At 41.8% G+C, this 12,247-nt stretch overlaps 1 protein-coding gene across 1 annotated transcript in view; it reads left to right on the top strand.

Moving 5' to 3' along the window:
* Nucleotides 1-271: 271 nt before the first annotated feature.
* col22a1 (collagen, type XXII, alpha 1) overlaps nucleotides 272-12,247 on the top strand; it is a 44,879-nt gene continuing 32,903 nt past the window's right edge. Inside the window, exons 1-4 of the mRNA XM_079654636.1 lie at nucleotides 272-452; nucleotides 3,752-3,900; nucleotides 4,590-5,156; nucleotides 12,065-12,145. Of these exons, the coding sequence (XP_079510762.1) occupies nucleotides 3,810-3,900; nucleotides 4,590-5,156; nucleotides 12,065-12,145 (739 nt within the window). The 5' untranslated portion in view covers nucleotides 272-452; nucleotides 3,752-3,809. The remainder of the gene's footprint in view (nucleotides 453-3,751; nucleotides 3,901-4,589; nucleotides 5,157-12,064; nucleotides 12,146-12,247) is intronic.

The following is a 12,247-nucleotide window of genomic DNA, read 5'->3' as shown; positions in this document are numbered from 1 at the left end:
CCCTGTTTCTTTTGATGGGCGCAGCTTTAAAGCAGAGGGAAGGAAAAAAAAGGCCCAAAATATCCAGAAAGTTGCGTCTATAATTGGCTGCGCCTCTCAGCCTTTTTTTTATGTGTGAGCACAGCCCAGTGAAGAACAGTAGAAGCCACTTGCTCCCCCAGTGAAACCCTACACTCCCCCCCCCCCCCCACACACACATACTGCTCCCTCCCACTCTGTCCCACAAGGTTGCTGAAGCTCACCTCACCTCACTTTTTGACAACACTGTACACTGGATTGTCTCCCTGGATTAAATGATAATCTATTTGTGATTTTTTGACGCGTGCAGGGGGAGATATCTTGGATTATTATAATCACTTAGATAATGATGCTGCTCACCCGGTGCTGATTCAGGGTGTGACAGAGAGAGAGAAAAACACCTCAGGAACGCTCACTAACAAGTGAAAGGACAGGTAAGAAAACAATTAGCATCATAAACTCTGATTTCCACCCTTAAATACATGTTATCTTTTAGCATTTTGGATTTGTTGGCATACTTTTTTTGAACCCACAGATGATCGTCAGATAACAGACTTTTTTCCCTTTGGTTGCACGTGAAAAAAAAAGAAGCTGTTTCTGTTTTTTACATTTCGGGAATGACAGATGTGGAGCTTCTGCTTTAGATATCTATTGCATTCCCAGGTTTCACCTTAGAGAGAGGAAGTGGAAACGGGCCTGATGATACACACTCACCGTTTGTAAGGAATCTGGCGTCAGGTTCAAATGTTGACAGAAGCAAAGCAGCTTGTCTTCAGCTTTACCTCGGATACTGTTTCTGCTTATAATATCAATAATTGATTCATTGCAGCACTGGGAGAGATGTACAGTGCATTTAAATGTGATCAGAGATGAAAGAGAGACAAATTAGAATATGTACGACTTGCGCAAAGTTGGGTAAAGAGGATTAGGAGCATGAATACAAATCGTGTTCATCTGCTTTCATTGGACGGCTGTTTTTATTCCATTGAAGTCTCTCTGTGCTGAATCTCTGAGATGTTAAATGTGAACTAATTGGGGCAATTAGAGTGATTCAGCTAGTATGCCTATTATGCTCATTATTAGTACCAGTGGAACCAAAGTAGCAGAAATAACCCAGTGGAGAATCAGATAAGGAAACTTGTATCTGGAGGCCAAAGCACTTTTCACTGTAAATAATGCACTCTCTATTTCACAGACTAGGCCAAGCCACAGTACACAGGTTGCTGTTTTTAAATTGTCCGTTTCCTGGAATAATGTTCCGCCTAAATCCCTTTCTATTTCAGTTATACACACATGCAATCACTTTAATTACATAATACACTCCTTCATACTAGGTCTACTGTATGTTAAGCCCCAGAACTGAACTCACCTGACCTTTGAAACAGGTGAGTTTATATCAATAAAGCACAGTCAAATTGAATCACATAACTTCTGAATGATTAAACCCCTATCGAAGGTTAAAATCAACTTAAAAAACAAATACAAACATGAGCATTTTTGTCAAGAGTTAGATGAGAAGATTGACACCATTTACATAGAGCTTCAGCAAGGAGAGGGTTAGCTTAGATAGATAGATAGATCTTTAATTTGTCATTGTACAGGTACAACGAAATGACAATGAACTCAAGGTGCCAACAAGCAACAACAAGACACTATAAAAACAAGCACACACTATAAAAACAAGAAATGGGATTTAAATAGACATGATAGGGAATATGTTAGCTTAGCATACATACTTAATGCAAGGCTAAACAGCAAGCCTCTGTCCAGTGAAAAAAGGTCTCTTGCTAAAACAAACCGAGGTTCATGTATTAACCCTTTGTTTCTTGTATGTTTACATTTGGAGACAAAAAAAAGTATGTAAAAAATGAAATCTGTGGTTTTACAGGAGGTTAAATGTTTAAGGTCTAATCGTGGTCGCAATTTAAGTCAATCTGCTCAACTAAGCATGACAAACTGGATACTGTATTCAATCATGGAGCCTTTTTCATTTCTCTAAAAGTTGCTCACTGGGTGCATACAAAAAAGCCTCTATATTGGAGCTTTTTCATTGTAAAAGCCTCCAGTGTTGGCTCCCTGCACACATGGATGGTAGTTTGGCTTCTCTAAATCACTAAACTTGTGATACTAATTTTTTTTATAGTTATTCTCTGTTTTACAGCCACTCCTTTCCAAGATTGTGTATACATGCAACGCAGCTTTAATCCCAGTGTGCGCCATGTAATGATTGCCAACGTTGCAATACCTGGCGCGGCCACAAGGCCAGAATAGCTTCATGTGTCTCAGTCCGCTCTTGATTGAAACGCTTTTGGCCAAGATAAAGCACGTAAGTTACCCACCTGTAAAACCTTTCAATTCAATTTTACACCTCAGCTTTTTTTCGTATGAAACTAACAAGCTTTAAAATGGACAGAGCTAGGATAACAGTTTGCCCCTGTTCCACTCGCTATGCTAACATATGCTAACTGTCTCAGAAACGTAAGTAGTACCAATTGTCTCTCCTAACTCTCGACAAGAAAGCAAATAAAAGCTTTTTGAAATGTCAACGTTTCCTTTAAATACATTATATTAAGCACATTCTGTACAGCAGCCAGTTGGTTTGAAAGCATTTAGAAAACACCTATTTACCATAATTCAATGGACATGTCAGGAAGCGCAGAGGCGATGATGTATGGAGAAGAACTATTCAGAACTCAAGGGACTCGTGTTATTTCTTTCCAAGTCATGCATATCTCAGACTTTCCTCTTCCTCCCCCAGTGCCCCCCCGCAATGAAACCATCTAACAGTCACAATGAGTCCTTGTTATGGCTACGGTCAGTCAAACATCAGCCCTAAAGGCTCGCATCACAACCACCGGTGTACAATAAGAGCAAGAATAATTTTGTGTTTGTATAAACGGTTTCTGTCAGTGCCACCCAGGCACAACGGCCTCGTAAATGAATCCAACAGAGGCTGAGTTATCGGTCCTTTGCAACATCTTAATGGATAGAAAGCTGCATAAATGTCACTCTAGCAGCTCCAAATGACAACTACAGACACCTGCAAGGAACTTTAATACATCAGTATGGAGAAGTTTTCCAGTGCAACATCAGCATACTCCCAACTTTCTTATTTTACTGTCTTGTGGGTGGATATGGTGAAAAGAATTGTATGGCTGTACGTTCCAACAATCTTCAGTGAATCCAATTTTCTCTGGATGAAGTATTCACTTGCTGCCTTAGAGAGATGTGTATTTCAGTCCAAGGGTTTAATTATCCCGTCCTGAGAATGGAGAACATTTCCTGCCAGCCTACATACCAGAAAGAAATTCACACAGGGGACACAAGAAAACCTGGACAATAGGTGGGATGAGATAGAGAGTTCTTTTTTATTTTGGAGTACCTTATACAAGACATTTCTTGAAGTGCAAAATGCAATCTGAAATCAACCTTCCACAAGCCCCTTCTCAATATGTAGTAGAGATGTGAGAGTAGTTCTTGTAAGAGTCCTGCTTCTTCTTTTTTTCTTCCACTGCAATCTCCCCGCACAACAGGAAGTGTTTCATCCACTTTGGTTGCGCAGTTGGAAAGAAATAATCGAAAATCCTGTTCGCCAAGGGACAGCTTGGAAAACAGGATTTTGATTCTGAAATGTCTTGAAGGTCTGTTGTACATTTGCAAAGTAGCTCACTAGTGGCTGCTGCGTGAGGCCTTCGAATAGCATTGTTGATGTTTCCACTGACCTTTTCCGCAGACTGGACAGCTTGATGGTGGTAATAAGCTAAACTAAACAGACACAAACCGAGGACGAGATGGAATTACGACTGGGATGGAGAATCACCCTGGTCTTGGTCATCCTCGCCTTGAATCTTTCCGGAGAGACGGTGGAAGCACAGAGGGCAGGTAAGACCATTATCAAGGGCCCGGATCTAAGTACACTTGACCCCAAAGTCTAGTTTGTTTGAAAAATGTGAACATTGTTTACTGTGCATTGATCTGTGACAGGGTTTAGTCAAAAAGGTGGTTTCAAGTAGTGGTATGGTATACTTCTGTACCAGCTACATAGCCAGTGTTGGCTCCCTGCACACATGGATGGACAAAGTGATAGTTTGGCTTCTCTAAATCACTAAACTTGTGATGCTAAAAAAAAAAAACTTTATTCTCTGCGTTACAGCCACTCCTTTCCACGATTCGGTATGCAAAAAAGCTTTAAGGCTAGTGTTCACCATGTGATGATTGCCAAACAATTGCAATACCTAAGTACACTTGACCCCAAAGTCTAGTTTGTTTGAAAAATGTGAACATTGTTTTCTGTACCTTTGCATGGTTCATCAATCTGTGACCGGGTTCACTCAAAAAAGTTGGTTTCAAGTCAGATTCATGGGTTCTCTGGTATACTTCTGTACCAACTACATACACAAATGTCTCTGTCAAATGTAGATGATTGTGTTCGTGTACTCAGGTACGAATCCTCATGGGACAATTGAACTCAGGGCAGGGTACAATCAATCGTGGCCAATATGAAAACACTGTATTGTATCGAGCTTGTATTTATTGTTTTTTGACTAAATCCTCTTGTATTTTATTGGCAGGATGTAAGAATGTCCACTATGACTTAGCGTTCATCCTTGATACCTCGTCCAGTGTTGGAAGAGAGAACTTTGAGAAGATCCGACAATGGGTGTCCAACATTGTCGACTCTTTCGATGTGGCACCAGACAAGACCAGAGTAGCCGTGGTTCGCTACAGCGACACGCCCACCACTGAGTTCACTTTGAGCAAACACAGTTCCCTGGAGGATGTGAAGCGAGCTGCCAGCGAAATAGTTTACCGGGGGGGAAATACAATGACCGGGGACGCTATCAGCTACACCACCAACAACATCTTCACGGAGCGAAACGGAGCCAGACCGAAAGCCAAAGGCATCCAGAGGGTGGCCATCCTTCTCACAGATGGTCTGAGCCAGGATTACGTTTTGGAGCCCTCCAAAGCCGCTGCCAAAGCCGGCATCAGGATGTTCGCCGTGGGGATCGGAGAGGCGTTGAAGGTGGAGCTGGAGGAGATCGCGGCCGAGCCAAAGAACGCCCACGTCTTCTATGTGACGGACTTCAATGCCATCGACAAGATCAGAGGCAGGCTGAGGAGGAGGCTGTGTGAGAGTAAGTCAACACACTGGCTCAGGGCCAACACATCACCCACAATGCATTCCACATGGCTTCTGTTTGAAGCCTCACTTTACAGAGCAGGCCTCACCCTGAACGTGCACTTAATCAAATAAGACTCTTATTTTAACCTTTAGGCGCTATTTGGAGGGAAAAGACCCTAACCACGAAACCCCACCCCAACCACAAAGCACATGTACACAGTGCTATCATGGCTGAGTGAATATGAAGCGTGGGAGGGGCGTGATGTGAGAATTGGTTCGCAGATGACACTTTTCCAACCAAGACATTTCTGTGGTGGAGCTGCCTCTTTGACTGCTGCTCTGCTGCAGAGGTGTTTAGCACTGGAAAGCCTGTCTTAAGCTAACCTCAATGGTTTTCCACCAGTGTGCTGAGAACATCTTTCAACACAGGATTAGAAAGTAGCTCACAAAGTCAAAATAATTAGCACAAATCGGCTTCGAAATGCAGCTTTATTTTGTTTGCTGTAGCTGTAAGAAGAAGAAGAAGTGAAGAAGTATTTTGGTGTGAGTGTTTACATAAAGAAGATGGATGCTTTGCACTCCAACACTTACATTCCTGCCTAAAATTAGCCAGACAGGAAAGAAAAGGATGCCATGAAGGGAAATGATTACATGGTTTAGTGCACGGATGAGCAAAGACAAACTCTCAACTGTTCAAAGTTGTCAAGTTTGACGAAGCAAAATTAAATGGACTGTACTTACATAGCGCTTTAAGAGCCCTCAGAGCACTTTAGATACTTCCTGTCGTTCACTCATTCACACTGATCCACCCATAGCACTGTACCTTACTCTAGGACCTAATATTCACACACCGTTGGCCATCAGGAGCATCTCAGGGTTAAGTATCTTGCCCAAGGATACATCGACATGTTGACTGCATGGGCTGGGATCGAACCCACAACCTTCTGGTTGAAAGACGACCGCACTCGCTCGCAGCCACAGTCGCCCTAAAGTAAAGTAAAGATTCCTCTGAAGAGAATAGTGATTGAGATTCTAAATAAACTTTTTTAAGGACATATCATCTTTCTGGTGCAAGGCCGCCCTGGAGATTCATTTGAAAGCCGCTGACCTTTGACTGTGCTCCTTGACTCCATAGATGTTCAATCCGTCAACTAATAATGTCTTAAAATCTGCCTTCGCAAGCAAGTTTAGGGTTCAGTATAACTCAGCAAAGTCTAAATGTACCAAGACAGAGAGTCACAGTGTTTTTCTTTCTCTAATCTCTAAAGTCACCACGACCGAGTCTCTAAGTATATCAGTGGTCAGAACAACTGGCTCACTGAGCGATGCAAGCTATTTTCTCCCAGAAAATTATAGCTCTAATGTTTCAAGTGCAGCCTCTCCAGTGTCCATGTTGAAAGTTTTCACCTTTTAATCTTTAGGTATAAAAATGGACGCTACTTATTATGTGCCGAACTGATTAGAGCATGTGTGGCCTGGCATGTGTGTCTCTTTAAATAGTCCTAAGAAGACACAAATCTTCCAGTAAATGAATGAACTAATTATTTTCCATCTCCGCTGTGTTAAATCTCTTAATCCAACCTCAACCAGAGTCCTGTTTATCACAACCTCACCTTTTTAAAGGTCACCTATCATGCTATTTTTAGGCAATAGCCTAGGTCTCAGATATATATAAAAAACATGTCTATGAAGTGTTTTGCTCAAAATACCAAACAGATCACCCATTCTAGCCATGCCTCATATCCCTCCATTTCACTTCCTGTTTCAAAAGTGCTGATTTGGGGTATAAAGCTTTAAAAAAAATATATTGATAACAAAAAAAGGAGGGGGCTGAGCTCATGCTAGACCCGGCAGCTACTGTCTAAACTAAATACTGCCGTGATGAAACGCCATATCATGGATTATCAAGGATTATCTCTGAAACAGTATGGAGCTCAAAGGCTTTCTCTCTTGCCGGTTATACCACAAGGTGAGTTCCTTTTTATTTCCTGCTTCTTCACACACATGCTCTCCAGTACAGGTTAGCTCTGAGTGTTAGCGATGCTAATGTAAACACCGACCATATTACGTCCAAAACAGTCGAGCATTGTTTCTGATAACAACGTTTCTGATAGGGCCGTGGGTCCACATTTCAGATATTATGTCATATCGGACGCAAATCTGGATCAGCTCCATTGTACCCCGTTTTTAGAGATTTGGGTACGGAAGAAAAGAGAGAGGGTTTTATTACTCACCGGGGACACATGTTTATGTATAAAAGACATCAAAAAGTGCATTTTGCATGATAGGTCACCTTTAAATTCCAGTTTCATTAAAAGAAACACTCTTTTTTGTGTACCAAATGCATATGTGAATGATTAGAAACAACATTGATTGATATGAAAATAAAATAAATACAAATAATTTAAAAAAACTCCCACTTGAAGCCTTAGAGAACAAATATGTTATTTTCTAAACCTGCTATAAATTAGTAAATAAAAAATAAAATGTTACTACAGTATTTAATTGAGTTAGATATACAAAATATTCATTTTTATTTTTGTTATTTTAACCATATGGTGTATTTACAAAAGGCAACTGTTTTTCTTTTTCCATTTCTTACCCATAATAATGCAGCATAACTATCAATCCATTGGATCCCAAACTCGACTGGACATTACCCCAGTGACAGAAAACTCAATTCTCCAAGCTCATGTCTAACGCCCGCAGTGTGTTTAAAAAATTCAGCAGTCATAATGATGACAGTTAACGCGGGTAATAGTAGGAATAAAATATTGATGACACCTTTACTGCATTAAAAAAAGGGGGGATTGTGACGTGTGAAATGCTCAAAGCTTCTGCAGGAACTACCAACCTGTGTGAGATATTCATTTCCAAAGGCAGGTTTAGCATTGCTTCCATTTTAACTCACAGCCCGATCCCTAAATTATAGCTCCAGGGCCACGAGTGCAGGGAGTAGCTCGGCTATCTAGCATGCTAAGTGCCAGGCTCGTGTGACAACACCGTCTTTAAAAAAAGAATGACGCACTTCCATTCATTCACAGAACCAGAAGGGTCATTTTTGGTAGACTCTCTGGCTTTATAAGCATAAAGTGTCTTTTCTTAGATCTTCAATTATCACTGAAAAACAAATTTAAAAAAGAAGACAGACACAAACAAGGACAAACTGTACAGCTAGAAATAAATCATGTGAAATGGAGATAGCACCTTCCGTCCAATCATTAACAAGTATGCAAGCGGTGACAGTTAAATGAACTGCTTGGATTTTCCAATTAGGCGAGGTCTGGGCTTTGCATGGGAGAAAAGAAATGTCCACAGTGCTGTCCTCATTAAGAACAACGCAAAGGTTAAAAGCCACTCCAACATGAAGGTTTTTATAGCTATGATTTAAGGAAATTGCAGGTGATAGTCGATGTTTGACAGATACTTGATCTATTAGGGAAGTCGGAGTGTCTCAATGGGATATTTTAAGCCACAGATGATATTTAGGGCTGACAGTCCAGACGCAGACAAATTGTTGGGCTGATATTGGGTTTAATGAGAAGCTCCTCTGAACAGATTGATTACACGCCGATGACAGGATGCTGATTTGCTGTCGTACACAATCAACAATATGAAAATGCATCTTCCCATGTGGGACGGGAGAGGGGGATTTATTCAAATTCGCCTTGTCCCTTGAATGACAATGAATGCAGGGGAGCAGATCAAAGTTATTTTCAAACACTGATGAGATTTGTCTTGATGCTTCTAAGATTTGATTTGTGCAAATACTCCAATTAGCTAATGGAGATGGGACATTAATCTCTGCTGCAGCCATGATATTTATTTTAGCTTTAATGCATTCTCACATAAAAGCTTTACCTAACGGTACGTCTACACTACAGGCATCAAAAAATGCTTTCAACGCTTCGCCCATTCACTTGAATGGGGTGACGTAGAAGATTTTTAATCTTCGCCGAACTGCATTGTGGGGAGCATGGCATGGCTTTGCAAGCATCACGAGCATCTATCGGCATCAAAAGTTGAACAATGTTCAACTTTTGAGGCTCGATGCTTGGCATCAGCCAATCAAATTCCGTTTATGCAAATCCCGCCAGTGCAAGCTCAGCCAATCCAACCGCGTGCAAGCTGGGAGAGCCAGACCGCAGTTCATTTCCTCATATTCCAAACGAGATATTACGGTAGCAAATCACCCGGTTCTTTACGACCGGAACTATTTACCGGGATACAAACCGGAGGAACCAGGCATGGAGGGAGGTGGCAGAGACAGTGGGTGAAACTGATAGTTTTTTCGCCTGTTTGGAGAGTTTATATCCAGTTTACTTCGTTTTAACATTGCTATTGCTTTGTATGTCGGGGGCGGGAGATTCATGTGATTGGTTGCTCGCAAAAAATTGCCAAGCTTCAGACACGCCCAGCTTCAAGATTTTTTCATGCCTGTAGTGTAGATGGGCCGTAACGGTACGTCTACACTACAGGCATCAAAAAATGCTTTCAACGCTTCGCCCATTCACTTGAATGGGGTGACGTAGAAGATTTTTAATCTTCGTCGAACTGCACTGTGGGGAGCATGGCATGGCTTTGCTAGCATCACGAGCATTTCAGCCAATTAAATCCCGTTTATGCAAATCCCGCCAGTGCAAGCGCAGCCAATCAAACCGCGTGCAAGCTGGGAGAGCCAGTTAATTTCCTCATATTCCAAACGAGATATTACGGTAGCAAATCACCCGGTTCTTTACGACCGGAACTATTTACCGGGATACAAACCGGAGGAACTAGCCATGGAGGGAGGTGGCAGAGACAGTGGGTGAAACTGATAGTTTTTTCGCCTGTTTGGAGAGTTTATATCCAGTTTACTTCGTTTTAACATTGCTATTGCTTTGTATGTCGGGGGCGGGAGATTCATGTGATTGGTTGCTCGCAAAAAATTGCCAAGCTTCAGACACGCCCAGCTTCAAGATTCTTTCATGCCTGTAGTGTAGACGGGCCGTAACGGTACGTCTACACTACAGGCATCAAAAAATGCTTTCAACGCTTCGCCCATTCACTTGAATGGGGTGACGTAGAAGATTTTTAATCTTCGTCGAACTGCACTGTGGGGAGCATGGCATGGCTTTGCTAGCATCACGAGCATTTCAGCCAATTAAATCCCGTTTATGCAAATCCCGCCAGTGCAAGCGCAGCCAATCAAACCGCGTGCAAGCTGGGAGAGCCAGTTAATTTCCTCATATTCCAAACGAGATATTACGGTAGCAAATCACCCGGTTCTTTACGACCGGAACTATTTACCGGGATACAAACCGGAGGAACTAGCCATGGAGGGAGGTGGCAGAGACAGTGGGTGAAACTGATAGTTTTTTCGCCTGTTTGGAGAGTTTATATCCAGTTTACTTCGTTTTAACATTGCTATTGCTTTGTATGTCGGGGGCGGGAGATTCATGTGATTGGTTGCTCGCAAAAAATCGCCAAGCTTCAGACACGCCCAGCTTCAAGATTCTTTCATGCCTGTAGTGTAGACGGGCCGTAATGCTGCTGTAAAGGCACCCGAATGACGAACATGTCTTCCCACAAGCAGACATGTAAGGTTTAATTTACCCAGGTGCCCAGGCTTTTTAACACCAACTAAATGCAATGGTTGTGAGAAGAAACTTTGTTTATTGCATAGACTGTAAAAGTGGTAGTAGCCAATTTGAAGACAAGCCTTGGTTTGTGGTATACCGTTTTGAAGCCTTGAGTACGGCACTTTGCCACGTAGCTGGTCAGCAAGGTGCATCCGCAATTCTACCTTAAATGGAAGTTACAATAAAGAGTAAACAGTCGACAACAACCATGTTGCAATTCAGTGTTAGCGATGCCTTTGTTGCCACATCATGCTGTATCAAAGAACACCTGAAACTACTGTAGGGATTGAGACTATAAACTCAAAGCAAATTATGTTATAAAAATAAATCAACTGAAAAGTAGGGTCCTTTTCTCATAGACTTCTTTACACTGGATGTTAGAGAGAATGCTGGTTTAATAAAGCACTTTCACATTGCCCTTACTTTTCAGACCACACGGTTGTCCTTTGGTTTATCGTTCATACAATAATACAAATCATTGACTATACGGTTCTAATGCTAGCATGTAAGACACAGCACTGCAATAAACTAAATGCTAAAATCAGAATGCTTACCCGCTCACAATGACCATGTTAACTGTGGAGAGGCAGATGTGTTTCCTTAGTTTTGCAGGTACTTGAATTGGAGGAGGTAGAAATTGACATGAGTCAGTTTTTTTTTTAATTACCACAAGATAAGTATGACTGTATGTATCAAATTGCATGGCACTCCATAAGGTATAGTTGAGGAATCTCAGTCCTGGCCACAGTGGTGATTTAGTTGAACTGCCTCAATGTTTATGGCTAATAAACTATACAGTCTTTAGCAGTTAAGCTGGCATCTTGACACAAATAGAAAATACCCCTCCTGCCAATAAAAACATGGTGTTGCCCTTCGCCCTGTCTTCACCGGGACTGAAATATGTGTGTGTAGAAATATAAAACTGTTACTGCTCCTTGGGCTTATGGAGGTGCCTCTTGCTTTGTAGAGCCACACACTCCACTCCACTCTATAAACATCAGACAGAAGAGATGAAGTGTGTCTGCACCATCGCTCCTCAAATCACATGTCAGTCCAGAGTGTGCGTTTCAATTTCAGTACAGTTTCCTAAAACATAAAACAACTTTTATCGTTTGACCCCACAAACAGTTTCAGAATGACTGCTCCGTGTCATAAAGCAAAAACACAATTAGATGTCCAATAAGAAGACACAAGGTTAGCATTACAAGGGTTTGAACAGTTGTCTTTGTATACCCTGTGCTCCCAAAAGATCCTCCTGATTTACAGCATGTCTAACTGAACTACTGCCTTCTCTCCTCAGATGTCCTGTGTCCAAACATGAAGGTTCAAGCTGATCGGTTCAAGCCCAACAGCTCCAGTTATGGTCTTGAGGAGGTTCCAGGTATGTGCAAAGTATTGCTTTTATAACGTGGACACGCAGTGCTGGCAATACTTATCAACCACAACGGCTTGCATGACATTTCATACATTTCCTACACAGGAA

The sequence above is a fragment of the Notothenia rossii genome (genome assembly GCF_949606895.1).
Source record: "Notothenia rossii genome assembly, chromosome: 10".
Taxonomy (NCBI): domain Eukaryota; kingdom Metazoa; phylum Chordata; class Actinopteri; order Perciformes; family Nototheniidae; genus Notothenia; species Notothenia rossii.
The sequence above is the reverse complement of the archived record's forward strand: the minus strand, read 5'-3'. Positions and strand labels throughout refer to the sequence as shown.